Source organism: Myotis myotis, unplaced genomic scaffold (assembly GCF_014108235.1).
Source record: "Myotis myotis isolate mMyoMyo1 unplaced genomic scaffold, mMyoMyo1.p scaffold_m19_p_2, whole genome shotgun sequence".
Classification (NCBI taxonomy): Eukaryota; Metazoa; Chordata; class Mammalia; order Chiroptera; family Vespertilionidae; genus Myotis; species Myotis myotis.
In genome coordinates, this window is record NW_023416324.1 from 55,973,848 (window position 1) to 55,990,088 (window position 16,241).

The 16,241-nt window shown below is 37.4% G+C and overlaps 1 protein-coding gene across 4 annotated transcripts in view; it reads right to left on the reverse strand.

Moving 5' to 3' along the window:
* Nucleotides 1-16,241, reverse strand: part of USP33 (ubiquitin specific peptidase 33) — a 75,448-nt gene that overhangs the window by 21,693 nt on the left and 37,514 nt on the right. For 3 of the 4 annotated variants that reach the window (XR_004974022.1, XM_036349303.1, XM_036349305.1), the window contains 8 exons: nucleotides 15,264-15,377; nucleotides 11,068-11,146; nucleotides 8,661-9,078; nucleotides 6,371-6,511; nucleotides 4,778-4,899; nucleotides 3,428-3,600; nucleotides 3,233-3,327; nucleotides 2,567-2,600 (listed from right to left, as the gene is read on the reverse strand). Coding sequence is in view for 3 of the 4 variants with exons in the window: in XM_036349303.1 (XP_036205196.1) it covers nucleotides 2,567-2,600; nucleotides 3,233-3,327; nucleotides 3,428-3,600; nucleotides 4,778-4,899; nucleotides 6,371-6,511; nucleotides 8,661-9,078; nucleotides 11,068-11,146; nucleotides 15,264-15,377 (1,176 nt within the window). In the remaining variant the exon portion in view is untranslated. The remainder of the gene's footprint in view (nucleotides 1-2,566; nucleotides 2,601-3,232; nucleotides 3,328-3,427; nucleotides 3,601-4,777; nucleotides 4,900-6,370; nucleotides 6,512-8,660; nucleotides 9,079-11,067; nucleotides 11,147-15,263; nucleotides 15,378-16,241) is intronic. The other variant, XM_036349304.1, reaches the window with a different exon arrangement.

Below are 16,241 nucleotides of genomic sequence, written 5' to 3' on the forward strand. Positions count from 1 at the left end.
TATCTTTTATAATGTATGTGGAAAGTTTTATGCAAAATTATATACTTATTTTAAATCTAGAAATACACTCTTACATCTTAGATAAGTGTATTAAATTTGTTACATTTTTGCTTCCAATTTGTTTTATAAAACAACCAGCCTCTTTATTTTTATTAGGACAAAGTTCACTAGCCTTTATTTTTCTAAATAAAGAGGAATTTTAGAGGAGAAACTAAGATGGCGGCATAGGTAAACACCGGGAAATTGCCGCCTCTCACAACAATTGAAAATTACCGCAAAGGACAGAGCAAACATCATCCAGAACAACAGGAAGGCTGGCTGAGTGTAAATTCTACAACTAGAAGGAAAGAAAAGCACGCTGAGAGCAAGAGGCGCTGCGGAGGTGAAGTGCAGAGGTACAAGTGCAGAGGTACGGCGGCTCGCGCGCGCGCTCACGCGAGGAAAGGGGGTGGCACCTGAGGACGCGGCTGTCTTTTTGAATCACAAGCTCCCGACTGCTCTGAACTCCGGTTCCGGGAAGTCTCTGGGGACCCAGGACTCATACGGGAAGAAGCTGGTCTGTCGGGCAGCAGGCGAACTTGAAGGCGGCTTTCCCTCAGAGGTGCTTGCAGCAATTAGCGGGTCACTGAGACCCGCGACTCCGGGCGGAGAATCAGCCATAGCTCCTTGATCCGCCCTTTGATTCCCTGAGACCCCGCCCCACCCAGGCTGCGGCAGAGGCTTTTGCATGTGAATGTACCTAACTGCAGCCGAGCCGGGCAGACCCGGAAGAAGGCCCAAGGCCCCACAGCGGCTTGCATTGCTTCACAGCTGAGCCTCTTCATGGCTCCTGCTGTGTGGCCTCAGGCAGAGGCTGAATTAGCACCTCCTTAGATCCAGGAGGCACTGTACCCAGTGGTCAGAGGGGGACCATCCAGATTGCAACTCCTCAGATCCATAAGGGACACACTCAGGGAGCAGACTCAGTGAGCACCAAAGCCCCACTGAAGCAAGTCTTGCCCCAGAAGGGTGTCTTCAGCACAGAAGTTCTCCCACTTTAGACACAGCTGATTCTCACAGCCAATTGGCCTGGAGGTCAATTCCTCCCAGTGATCCTACAACAACCAAGGCACCAAGAGTGCACCAAGAGTGTCCACCCCAGGTAACTGGGGAGGCTGAGCTACTGGGCCCTACAGGACACCTGGCGCGCAGGGCCACTCTATCAACACAGGGAAGCTGCCAAAATGCGGAGACAAAGAAACAGGTCACAAATGGCAGAAATGGAGGAAAGCAAACGACTGGATATAGAGTTCAAGGCCACGTTTATAAGGTTTTTCAAGAATTTTATGGAAACCGCTGATAAATTTAATGAATCCCTCAATAAGTATAGTGAGACCATGGAGGACATGAAAAAGGACCAACTAGAAATTAAGCATACACTGACTGAAATAAAGAATAATTTATAGAGATCCAACAGCAGACAAGAGGATCCCAAGAATCAAGTCAAAGATTTGAAATACAAAGAAACAAAAAATACCCAACCGAAAAAGAAAAAAGAAAAGAGATTCCAAAAATATGAAGATAGTGTAAGGAACCTCTGGGACAACTTCAAGCGTACCAACATCAGAATTATAGGGGTACCAGAAGGAGAGAGAGGGCAAGATATTGAAAACCTTTTTGAAGAAATAATGACAGAAAACTTCCCCTACCTGGTGAAAGAAATAGACTTACAAGTCCAGGAAGTGCAGAGAACCCCAAACAAAAGGAATCCAAAGAGGATCACACCAAGACACATCATAATTAAAATGCCAAGAGCAAAAGATAAAGAGAGAATCTTAAAAGCAGCAAGAGAAAGACAGTCAGTTACCTACTAGGGAGTACCCATACGACTGTCAGCTGATTTCTCAACAGAAACCATGCAGGCCAGAAGAGAGTGGCAAGAAATATTCAAAGTGATGAATAGCAAGAACCTGCAACCAAGATTACTTTATCCAGCAAAGCTATCATTCAGAATAGAAGGTCAGATAAAGAGCTTCACGGATAAGAAAAAGCTAAAGGAGTTCATCACCACCAAACCAGCATTATATGAAATGCTGAAAGGTATTCTTTAAGAAGAGGAAGAAGAAAAAGGAACTCTTACCATTTGCCACAGCATGGATGGAACTGGAGAGCGGATAAATACCACAGGATCTCACTCATTTGTGGAATATAATGAACAACATAAACTGATGAACAAGGACTGATCCAGAGACGGAGAGGTATTGATTGGACTGTTGGGACTTGGAGGGAAGGTAGGGGAGGGTGGGGGTAAGGGGGAAAGATCAACCAAAGGACTTATATGCAAGCATATAGGCCTAATCAATGGACATGGACAACGGGGGGGTGAGGGCATGAGCGGGGGGGGGGGGGGGTTGGGGGGTAGAGGGTAACGTGGGGACAAGGACACATATGTAATATCTTAATCAATAAAAAATATATTAAAAAAAAAAAAAGAGGAATTTTAACTCAATTCAAGTAACCACCACCACAACAAAATACCATTTAAAATACAGAACATGTTATTAAAAGCATTGGCAATAACACTTACTTTTTGCATTTTTCACAACTGTACATATTGTCACCTGAAAATAGAATAAATCTGGTCACTCCTCTCAAATGAAAAGCAAGATATTTTCTTTTGGTTCTGCAATTCTGTTGAGTCTGCTACATGCTCACCTTGCAGCACAGTAACACAAGGCTCACATTTTTTAGTCTCTGAGCAGGAGTCAGCTCACAATGTATACCTTGCCTAAAGCACCCTGACCTCCCTCTCTTTTCAACCTTGAAAGCCTATCTTAAAGAACATCCTTTCCATTCACCCACTCAACCAAATTTACTGACTGCCCATTACATGACTGCCCACACAAAGTACTGCACATATAAAAATACTGAAGGATCGTAAATATTATGAAGGGATTCACAGACTAGTCCAGATATATAAGACTTTCATATTGGTTGAATTTTCCCTTCTTTGAATCCCTGAAAAGTTTTAAGACACCTCATGTCATCTTATCTAGTACTATAGGAACTAGTATAAATTATTTCAAGATATGATTTGTGGTATTTATAGTTATAGCACCACGGTAGATAATGGCACTGTGGTAATATGGGCAAGTACTACTTAAGCTCCTTAAAATTTAGCTTTTATAAACATTTTATGTTCAGTCCTACTAGTATTTTAGATTACCCACAACAATTTAGTCATATTTCTTACCTTTTAATTCATCTCTAGCGAAGAAGGCAGCAAGACAATCTTGCAAGGTTACTATTGGACCCCAAAACCAGCTAGGGACACATGAGACAACAAACCTGAAACATTATCAATAGAAAAAAAAAGGAAGTGTTCTGCCAGTACAGCAGAAACAGCAGTTTTAACAATCAATCAATTTTTTAAAAAATGCATACATACCTCTTCACATATTCCATGAAAAAAGCTATCCACCCTTGTGGAGCATACGCTTCACCGCATGATCCTGCTTTGACTATGGAAGTTGGATGACTCGATGAATGCAGCTTAGCAAGGTCTTCCTTGCCAGGAATTGGCAAGGAGAGATCTTGGAAGGTCTCCAGGGTTACAGACACCTAAAATTGTTTTGTGTTTTAAGAATGGGATGAAAATAAGGCAGTTCAAACATTCATGAGAACAGATTTTAGACTGCAAAGATCAAATCAAGTTATGATAAACAAAAACATCAAATTGCTTTATTGTAATAACAGCAGCAAAACACTTTCTCTGTACCAAGTGCTGTTCTAAATGTAATCCTCACATAAACCTTCTGAGATAACTACTAACATCACATTACTCGAGGAAACTGTAGCATAGAGAGGTACCTCACATCCAGTCACTGTAGTGGGAGGTACAAACTCTTATGCACTACTGTATTTACATTTGGAAATGACCTCTTCATAATAGTTTTTAAATGTTGTTTTTTTAAAAAGTTGTAAAACCTAGCATGTGGTTTTTTTTTAAATAGCTGAAAACATGTCAGGACAAGTCCATTTAAATATTTGGTACCAAATCAGCATATATTAAAATTACCCTATTGGAAGCCCTTAGGTTTTACTTAAGATTTTAACACAATAATTGAAAACTTACTTCTGCATTGTTGTTGTTTTATGGGGGGTTTGGAGGGGAGTGTCATTTTAATTTCAGTAGTTACATTCATTCCTACACTGAAGTAAAACTGCTCTTAAGAAAAGCTCAAAGAAACTCAGGGGTTTAGAGGTATTATTAAAGAACTCATGATAATTTTAATGTATGTTCTTATATATGAATCTGATACTACCTTTATTGTCTGAGCCCCAATCTTAATAAAGGAAAATATGTACAGGCCATATAACCAAATGCAGAAGACACAATCACAGTTCAGTACCTGTGAGCAGCAACAGTTTCCCAGCATATTAATTTCATCAGCCTTATGAGAATGTGGGTGCTACCAGTTCTTGCTGCTGAGCAACAAATTACCTTTATATGTGACCAGAGATGAAGAACGGAGTTAATCTTCCTGTGATTCATGCCTGTCCAATGATGGGTCAAGACTCAATCTTTAAGAACTATGTTGCTATTATTCCCAAAAAACAATTCTATGTCTAGAATCAATTATACTAATATAAACACAAGAAACACATGTGTAATCAGCAGCAGCTCCTTGCTACTGATGAGGAGTTACAGTAAACTTCTCATACCATTTTGCCAGTTTTTTTAAAAACTAGCATTTGACAAAAAAATTCCTGTGTATTATAATTCCTTCATACTCACCCTGTCACAAGTGAGACACTGCACTGAACTAATGATTGTTCCATCAAAAACGTCTGAAATAACACTTCGGTATTTCTTGTGCTGTTTTTTTCTCTTTGGGGATGATGCAGATTGAGCTAGGACTGAGAAATAAGGGTTGAAATATTTTTTTAAAATCAAAGTAGCTCCTTTCTTTAAGCATTTTTCTCTGGAATCTTTAACAATAAAATTTACTATGCTGACGAAATTTGTCAAAATACTATTGAAGAGCCTTGCTTTAAAAAAAGGAGAGAGAAACCAAGTGAAATAAGAGAAGAGGGATTCAGTCTCCCTATCTTGACTTCGATCAGAACAGTTTTGCTTTTACTTGTTTGCTTTTACTCTAAGTAAAGCTATATTTGAAGAAATGATTCTATAATTAAGCTGAGAGTTCTTTATATATTCTAGATACAAGTGCTTTGTATGTGATTTGCAAATATTGTTTCTCCGCCTTATCTTTTTTTCATTCTCTTAATAGTGTCTTCTGGTTGTTTTTTTTCCTTTATGGATCATGCTTTTGATGTCTTTGTCTAAAACAACATCACTAAGGTTTTTCCCTATGTTTTTTCTAAGAGTTTACTAGTTTTACATTTTATAATACTGGAACTCTCATTCATAGCTGGCAGGAATGCAAATGATACAGCCGCTCTTGAAAACAACTTCATATGACTTAAAGCATAAAACCTTATAATTCCACTTCTAGGTGTTTACTCTGGACAAATGAAAACTTATGTTCATAGAGAAACCTATACACAAATGTTTATAGCATTATTCATAATTGCTAAAAACAGGAAGCAATTCAAATGTCCTTCAATGAGTGAATGAATAAAGAGTAGTAGTCATACAATGAGTAATAAAAAGGAACTATTCAGACATGCAATGTAACTTTTATCTCAAATGCATTATACTGAGTGAAAAAAATCTATTTCAAAAGACTACATACTGTATGATTCCATTTATATGACATTCTGGAAAAGGCAAAACAATAAGAATAGAGGACAGAGCAACAGAACTAGTGATTAGAAAGGGGTTAGGGGTAGGAGAGTCTGATTACAAGCAGTAGTATAAGGGAATTCTTTGGGATGCTGGAACTGTTCTATATTCTGTTTGTGGTAGTGGTAACAAGAATCTATTCATGTATTAAAACTCAGGACTCTGCCGAAACCGGTTTGGCTCAGTGGATAGAGCGTCGGCCTGCGGACTGAGGGGTCCCGGGTTCGATTCCGGTCAAGGGCATGTGCCTGGGTTGCGGGCACATCCCCGGTGGGAGATGTGCAGGAGGCAGCTGGTCGATGTTTCTCTCTCATCGATGTTTCTAGCTCTCTATCTCTCTCCCTTCCTCTCTGTGGAGAATCAATAAAATATATTTAAAAAAACAAACAAACAAACAAAAAAACTCAGGACTCTATACCAAGAGTGAATTCTATTGTATATAAATTTGTGCCACACATACAAAAAAAATTTAAATCATGGTTGTGTAAAATTATGCTGTCAATTTTAAAGGACTGATTAATATTTCATAATTAATACTTTAAATGGTCAAAACAAAGTAGCCTGAGTAACTGAAACATCTACCTCTTTTTTGTGTGGATGCCAATCCTGGCCACAAACTGCCTGATTTTGGAGGGCTTGCTGATAAACGTGGATTAACACCTTCATTTGATGGAAGGATCTGTGGTGTAGACAGGTCATTCAAATGGACATCGGTAATATATTCTGAAATATTAAAAATTTGTGTCATAACTTTAAATAGTAAAATTATTCTACCTGTCAAATAATGTTAATTATGTTAAAGGTTTCTTCATTTGAGATTTTGAACACAATTCACATTAATAAATGTAGAGTGAAATACTTGATAAAATGCTAAGGGAAGTAACAGTGATTTCCTCCCTAGGAATACAATTAATGCTTTTAACACATTACTATTGTAGGCATTCAGGAAGTGAACAGTGGAAATATAAAGCCAAAGAGAATCATATTTGTCCTAATTTATTATTTAAAAAAAGATATTTAGGACAGTTTTTAAAAAAATAGCTTTTAAAACAGTGTGGGGCAAAAAGATTATCTCTCCAAACTAACATAGTAATCAAAATCTAATAAGAAATTTAGGCATAAAATCATTATAAATTATTTTATTCTTACTGTGATAAAATAAAATTGACCCCTTTGTCAGGAAAGGACCTTTTTGGAATTAAATTATAAATCAAGAAAAAATAAGCTCCATGAGCACTATGTCAATAGCTGCTGTTGGAGTCTCAATACATAACATGCATTCAAGTAAGGGACTGTGCTCAATAAGTATTTACTTAAGAAAAGAGAATTGTTCCTAAGAGACTCTGAAACAGAACAACTTCAGGGATTTTTCTGAATAATGCAAAATAAATTACGTTCACATAAGCACTTCTCATTATGTCCAGCATGACTAAAAGCAGACTGCATAAATTTGGAGGGAAAGAAGCGAAGAGACTCACTCCTTTCTGAAGGGAATAAAGCTACTATGATCTAGATCAAGAATTGGCAAATGTTTCCTGTAAAGGGTCAGAGAGTAAGTATTTTAGGTTTTGTGTGCCACATTTGGTCTTTGTCACATTTTAAATCATGTCTTTAAAAAATGTAAAAGCTGCCCTGGCCAGTTTGGCTCACTGGATAGAGCGTCAGCCTGGGGACTAAAGAGTCCCGGGGTCGATTCTGGTCAGGGGCGTGTGCCTTGGTTGCGGGCACATGCCCAGTGGAGGGTGTGCAGGAGGCAGCTGATCGATGCTTCTCTTTCACTGATGTTTCTGACTCTCTATCCCTCTACCTTCCTCTTTATAAAAAAATCAATAAAATATTTTTTAAAAAAATAAAAAATAAATAAAAATAAAAAATGTGAAAGCTCATATCCCTATTCTAGGTCACCAATTAGTTACTATGTATAAGAACAGCAATAAAGAATGAGTATGTTCCTTAACCAGACTTTTTACAAGGGCTGGACAGCATCTAAGCTAAGTCTTCCAATGTATTAACTATTCAACTTCTAAATATAAGGGCAGTATACTTAAGGAATCTAATAAGTTTTCCTGACTAGAAGGCATGTATGCACTATACAGAGGTGAACCACTTAAGAAGGAATTTTGGGTTCTTTCAAATACCTAAATTGTATAGTGGTTCTCACTCTTCAGTAATTACAGAATAAATTATTTTTTTTACTTGTCTGACACTCATTTTAAGATCAGAAAAAATTTGAACCTCTGATGGTTTAATTTTATGTGCTTTGGAGAACTAAATACCACACTAAGCCAAGATAAGTTAACTACTGAAGAAATAAATGTAAAATACAAAGAGATCTAGATCAACATCTTTCATTTGACCCTTGGCTCTTTCTCAAAGGAACACTGACTAGTATTAGAATGTATCACACAAGGCTCATTATAGTTAAAGTCCTACACTAACAACACATATACAAAATATTTCGGGGCTGATGAGATTCCAATAACAGCAACCTAAATGTAACAGTGTATATGTTTACAAAACTGCAGCTGGATTACTTTGCTTTTTCCCAGGATCTTAACAGAATCTGCTTAAAATGACATAAACTTAACACTCACATACATGCATATACTGCTAAATTCTACTACTTAAAAAGTCCAAACATAACTATTTAATTCCCCTTTTCTGCAAGTTAGTATGGTTGAACTATGTCATATACTACACACAAAATATTAAGCTAAAATTATTAATCATCCTATTTCATTCTTACTTTGCTAAATATAAATTGTGAACATTAATATGTAAATAAGTATTTTGATTTTAGTCACATGCCATGCTAATTTTCCCTCAGTGTACCAATGAAACACTACTATTTTCAAATTATTAAAATTGTTACCTGAAGCTCTGCCATGTATTTGCACTTTAACCGTTTCCTGGTTGTTCAAATCGTCTGTTTCAGACACAGAGTCTTTATCTTTATCTAATTCTCCTTCAGAATTTACTTTATTAATCTTATTACACATCTTCTCTTTTTGCCAATCTTTTGACATTTCTGAATTATTCTCATCATCCTGAATTAACATTGTTGTCTCATTATTATCTTCAGAAAAGCCTCTAGAGCCATTATCATTTTCAGCTTTATCACTGCCGCTACAAGATTCACAAGACTGAAAATCTACATCTGACTGGCTCTTGTCTTCGTCCATGGTCTCCTCAGTCATTATCGTTTGAGGATCTTCTTCTACTTCCATGACCTGTTCTTTCAGCTCTTCATGAAGCAGATCCATTAAACATCGAAGGAATTCTTGAGCATCCTAATGTAAAAGCAAAATAGATATTACCGCTTCATGAAAAATATGTGTATGCATGTAGAAACTTAAGGAAAAATATACAGAATGTGGTTGTCAACTGTTATCAACTAAATGTGTAGCATTATACTGAGGAAATACAATTTCATAGAACATAAAGCATTGGAGGGATGGGAAGCACCAAATCGTAAAAAGTTATGTAAATGAAACAAAAGTAATTATAAAACTGAAGATGATCTGGAGGTCAGCTTTTAGTAGTGCTGCTATTTTTAAAAAGTGGAGGAGTAAAGTATAAAGAAAACCTGGATTTGCTTCGTGTGACTATTCGGAGAGATGTCCTAAATTCAAATACTTTAACTTAAAATTAAAGCTTTATCCAATTTTGTACTATATCTTAAAGAGAAATCTTTAATCAACCTGAAATGCTTACTAAAAATACAAATTTGTAAGCCCCAAATCATATCTACAAAATCACAGTCTCTGGTGATCCAGGAATTTGCACACAAAAAAATTAACAGGGGCCGAAACCGGTTTGGCTCAGTGGATAGAGCGTCGGCCTGCGGACTGAAAGGTCCCAGGTTCGATTCCGGTCAAGGGCATGTACCTGGGTTGCGGGCATATCCCCAGTAGGAGATGTGCAGGAGGCAGCTGATCGATGTTTCTCTCTCATTGATGTTTCTAACTCTCTATCTCTCTCCCTTCCTCTCTGTAAAAATTCAATAAAATATATTTTTTAAAAAAGAGAGAAAAAAAAAATTAACGGGGAATAGGTATTGTTTTGAAAAAGAAAAATGTTAGGGCCAGGTATGAATACTAAAAGATATTATATAAACTACAATAATTGAAACTACCATTAGTACTAATACAAAAAAATATAGGTAAATGAAACAGAGTAGGAAGCCCAGAAACAGATCCTATTTTATATATTAATGTAAGCACTAAAACAATAGAAAGAGATTTTTTAAATCATATTTTTTAAGTCTTAAATTTACAGTTTGGTACTGTTAGCTTTTTGTAAAAATTAATATTTGAATCATATTGTAATATGAAATAAATAATATGTATTGAAAAATTACATTTTTCAAAAATGAAAGCATAAAATATAGAAAGCATAGATGAAAATTTATCTCTGATGTAGAACTTTTCAAAGTTAAAAGCACTAGAATTATTGACATTAGTGGCCTAGTGCACGGATTCATGCACATTGAAAGAAAATTAATTAGAAATATTTTAATATCGCTATTTGCCCTTTCTCTATAATAGACGTGTCAGAGATGAAAATTAGTAAAATGTATATGAAAATAATATATAAATTGATTAAAAACAATAACAATATAACAAAGACATGATATAAAAACAAAAACATGATATAAAAACATTGATAAAAACAATGACTGATAAATTGATTAAACTTATTCTAATATCTCACTGTATACCACATTAAGACTAAAAACACATTAATAGTGCTTGACTAATTCCCCTTGTGATGAAGTATTTAAAACTTTAATGTCACATGCTCTTTGAACTCAAGAGAAAGCAACATATAACTGACCATGTCTGAAAACAAGTTCAGGTAGGAATATTCCTACTCTGTCTGGATTGGTGCCAGCAAGAGCTTTATATGTATCGTGCATGCGTGAGTCAACATTTATTTTTAAATTGCCAGTCGCATCATATGTACCGGCTGGTCAGTCAGTCAGATGGATGGATGGATGGATGGTCAGTTACTTAGCCTTTTATATATATATAGGTTTACCCACCCCAAAACTCAAAATTTCTAGGAATATAGAAAATTAAGGATAGAAAAATATAAGAAGAAAATAAGATAAAAGATTATTCTTGTTAAATAAAGACATGAGAGAAAAGTAATAAAAAAATAAATGAACAAATAAATTATATAGGAAGAAATACAAATTACCACATAATAGCATAATACATAATGGCATGTAGCAAATTTATTAAAGATGAATATTATGAAAAGCAATGAAGACTTACCTGCTGAGAATACCCCCGAAAAGTTGGATTTACAGTTTTAATTCCTTGAAACAGATTAGTAGGCACAACAGAACCTGGCCTAAGGAAGAAAACATTTTTAATGATAAATTTGTGATGTTTTGTTTATTTAGAGTTTAGCAATCAAGAATTGAAGGTATTAAATTGAAAAGTGTTTGTGTTTCAAAAAAATCATTCAAAATTGACCAGTATTATGTTTCATAGACTTGTCAGACAGCTAATTACTGATATTTAGGCTATATTTTATTGTTCTCTTCCCTAATGAAATTATCATACTCTATTATATAATGTTTCAAAAATACTGAATTATTTAAAATAAAAATTTATTTACTTAAAATTTCTGGGGTAATTAAGGTAAGTGTACCTAGTATACTATCTAACTAAAGATTTAAAACCAGACATTAAATACCCATGAAAACAAGTGAAAAGTAAACCAATATATGAGATTTTTAAGTCCTTAGAAGTCTGTGCTATGACATTTAAGGCTTACATTTAAGTCTTTTATCCATTTTGAGTTTATCCTTGTATATGATCTAAGTTGGTGGTCTAGTTTCATTTTTTTGCATGTATCTGGGCAATTTTCCCAATGCCATTTATTGAAGAGACTATCTTTTTTTTGTTTAATATATTTTTATTGATTTTTTACAGAGAGGAAGGGGAAGGGATAGAGTTAGAAACATCGATGAGAGAGAAACATTGATCAGCTGCCTCCTGCACACCCCACACTGGGGATGTGCACGCAACCAAGGTACATGCCCTTGACCGGAATCGAACCTGGGACCTTTCAGTCCACAGGCCGACGCTCTATCCACTGAGCCAAACCAGTTAGGATGAAGAGACTATCTTTATTCCATTGTATGCTCTTGCCTCCTTTGTCAAATATTAATTGACCATATTGGTATGGGTAAATTTCTGGGGTCTCTGTTCTATTCCATTGGTCTATATGCCTGTTCCTGTGCCAGTAATAGACTACGTATTTTGATTACAATAGCTTTATAGTATAGTTTGATATCTGGTATTGTGACTCAACTTTGTTCTTCTTTCTCAAGATTGCTGACATTATTCATGGTCTTTTTGGTTCCATATAAATTTCTGGGATATTGTTTTAGATCTGTGAAATATGCCATTCGTCTTTTAATAGGGATTGTGTTGAATCTGTAGATTCCTCTGGGTAGTAGGGACATTTTAATGATGTTAATTCTTCCTATCAATGTACATGGTATCTGTTTCCACTTGTTCGTATCTTCCTCAATTCCATTTTTCTATTTTTTTCTTTTTTTCAAAAATAAGTCATTATTGTTCAGATTATTACAGTTGTTCCTCTTTTTTCTCCCCATAGCTCCCCTCCACCTGGTTCCCACCCCACCCCATACCCTTACGTGCCCCCACTGTCCTCATCCATAGGTGTTCAATTCTTGGCCAGTCTCTTCCTGCACCCTCCACACCCTCTTCCCCCCGAGAATTGTCAGTCCACTCCCTTTCTATGCCCCTGATTCTATTATATTCACCCATTTATTTTGTTCATTATATTTTTTATTCACTTGATTTTTAGATTCACTTGTTGATATGTATTTGCTGTCACTTTGTTTTTCATAATTTTTATCTTTACCTTTTTCTTCTTCCTCTTCTTAAAGAATACCCTTCAGCATTTCATTAATACTGGTTTGGTGGTGATGAACTCCTTTAGCTTGTTCTTATCTGTGAAGCTCTTTATCTGACTTTCAATTCTAAATGATAGCTTTGCTGGGTAGAGTAATCTTGGTTGTAGGTCCTTGCTATTCATCACTCTGAATATTTCTTGCCACTCCCTTCTGGCCTGCAGAGTTTCTGCTGAGAAATCAGCTGACAGTCATATGGGTATTCCCTTGTAGGTAACTGTTTTCTCTTGCTGCTTTTAAGATTCTCTCTTTGTCTTTTGCCCTTGGCATTTTAATTATGATGTGTCTTGGTGTGGTCCTCTTTGGATTCCTTTTGTTTGGGGTTCTCTGCGCTTCCTGGACCTGTAAGTCTATTTCTTTCACCAGGTAGGGGGAGTTTTCTGTTATTATTTCTTCAAATAGGTTTTCAATATCTTGCTCTCTCTCTTCTTCTGGCACCCCCATAATTCTGATGTTGGTACGCTTGAAGCTGTCCCAGAGGCTCCTTACACTATCTTCATATTTTTAGATTCTTTTTTTCATTTTACTTTTCTGGTTGGGTGTTTTTTGCTTCTTTGTATTTCAAATCTTTGACTTGATTCTTGGGACCCTCTAGTCTGCTGTTGGATCTCTGTATATTATTCTTTATTTCAGTCAGTGTATGCTTAATTTCTAATTGGCCCTTTTTCATATCCTTGAGGGTCTCACTAAATTTATCAGAGGTTTCTAGAAGATTCTTGAGTAACCTTATAACCGTGGTTTTGAACTCTATATCAAGTAGTTTGCTTTCCTCCATTTCTTTCATTTGTTACATGTTTCTTTGTCTCCGCATTTTGGCTGCTTCCCTGTGTTGATAGAGTGGCTTTCTGTGCTAGGTGTCCTATAGGGCCCAGTGGCTCGGCCTCCCCAGTCACCTGAGGTGGATGCTCTTGGTGCTCCCCTTTGTGGGCTGTGTGCACAGTCTCGTTGTAGTTAAGCCTTGATTGCTGTTGGTATCACTAGGAGGAATTGACCTCCAGAACAATTGGCTGTGAGAACCAGTTGTGTCTACAATGGGAGAACTGCTGTGCTGGAAACACCCTTATGGGGAAGAACTTGCTTCAGTGGGGCTTTGGTACTCACTGAGTCTGCCCCCTGAGTGTGTCTCTTATGGATCTGAAGAGTTGTAATCTGGTGTGGTCTCACTTTAACCACTGGGTACACTGGCTCTTGGATTTCCAAGGAGGTACAAAGTCAGCCACTGACTGAGGCCACCCAGCAGGAGCTACAGAGAGATCTGCAGATTCCTCCTCTTTGTTTGGGGTTGGAGGTGCCCAGATGAGGTGCAGCTGTGAAGCAATGCTGGCTGCTGATGAGCCAGCCTTAGGCCTTCTTTTGGAAGCTCTGGGGTTCTTTGACCCAGCTTCAGTTTGTTAGGTTAGGTTGCAAAAGGCCAGGCCATTCATATGCAAAAGCCTCTGTGCATAGCTTGGGTGGGGTTGTAAATTGGGTGGGGCATGGTCTCAGGGAATCACAGGGCGGTGTAAACAGCAATGGTTGCCTGTCAGCCCTGCCCCAATAGGTCTCTGGGTCTCTGTGTCCCACGGCCCCATGCAGGAACAATGAACGCTGCGAGCACCTCTGAGAGTAAGCCACCCTCGTGTTCCAGTCTGATGCCAGACAGTCCAGTTTCTCCCCGGATGAGTCTGGGTCCCCAGAGTCTCACAAGAAACTGTATTTCAGAGCAGTCAGAAGTTTGTATCTCCCTCCTGATTGAAAGAGACCACAGCATATCCAGTTGCCAGCCCGTTTCACACACCTCCATACCTCCACTCTTCCACACCTCTGCACCTCCTACCAGTCTAGATGCGCTTTTCTCTATCCCTCTAGTTGTTGGACTTCCACTCAGCCAGCCTTCCCGTGGTTCTGGATGATATCCATTTTGTCTTTTAGTTGTAGTTTTGATGTGATTTTGGGAGGCAGCAAGTACAGGCATTTACCTATGCCGCCATCTTGGTTCTCTCCCTCAATTTCATTTCTCAATGTCCTATAGTTTTTTGAGTACAGGTCTTTTTCCTCCTTGGTCAAGTTTATTCCTAAGTATCTTATTTTTTTGTTGTTGCAATGGTAAATGGCATTTTTTTTTCAGTTTCTCTTTCTGAGAGTTCATTATTGGTGTATAAATATGCCATCATTGATTGATTCTTGCATGTGCCCCGACCGGAAATTGAATCTGCAACCTTGGCATATTGGGATCATGCTCTAACCAACTGAGCATGATATTCATTTAAAACAATAAAGAGCCCTACCTGGTATGGGTCAGTGGATACAGCGTCGGCCTGCGAACTGAAGGATCCTGGTCAAGGGCACATGCCCGGTTGCAGGTTCAATCCCCAGTAGCGGGCATGCAGGAGGCAGCCAATCAATGATTCTCTCTCGTCATTGATGTTTCTCTCTCTCTCTCCCTCACCCTTCCTCTCTGAAATCAATAAAAATATATTTAAAAAATAATATTTTTTAAAAATAAAAGCAATAAAGGAAAGAAATATATTAATTACATACCTGCTTTTATGCCACAGTTCCGTCATCAGTTTGAGATAACTTTTACAAATGGCTGGTTTCTTATCTGTTCGAACTAGTCCTCCACAATCAAGAAAAAACTGTGTCAAAGGTGGGCTGATTTAAAGAAAATGAAATATATGTTAGAGGGTAATCAAGCTTAATACTGATTACTTCCTCGTCAGTCAATTAACTGACAGTACAAAGAGCCCGCTATCTATTATTTCTTTGTTCTCTTTTATAGCTTCACATTCATTTCTTCATATTCTTGCTCAAACCAGATTTGATTCCACCATATCAGAGTCTTCAAAGCCGTCAGATCCAGTTAATACCTTTCACTTTCCTTTCAGTAGCACACACAGGTGACTTACCCCCCCTCATTCTTGAGCAACCCTTCTCTTGGCCAATGTAATGTACCTTTCTTCTTTACCTCTCTGACAGTTCTTTTTCCTCTTTATTGTTCTTTCTGCTCTTACTAGATATCTAAATGTCAGGGTTCCTCAGGACTTGATCCTATAACGTTTTCTCTCTTCCCTACATACACTTTCCCTGGGTAATCTTAAATTATCACACATATGCAATGACAGTCAAATTTACAAAAATGAAACATCTAAACTCCAGAGTTACAACAAATACCCAAAGATATGGCTGTCTTGGGCATCCCAAATTTAACATGCTCAAAATTTAACTTGTAAGTTAATCAGCTTCTTCTAAGCTTCTACAGCCCAGTAAGTGGTACTGCATTCAATGGCTCAAGTTACCAATTTATAAGGCAATGAACTTGATTAACTTGAGGGAACCTCCAAAAATCTATTCACTTACAGTAAACTGTCTGGGCAAAGGACCAAATCCTGGCCTGCAATAAATCAGCTACCATAAAAAGATTCCAGCCCTAGCCGGTTTGGCTCAGTGGATAGAGGATCAGCCTGCAGACCAAAGGGTCCCGGGTTCAATTCCGGTCAAGGGCATGTACCTTGGTTA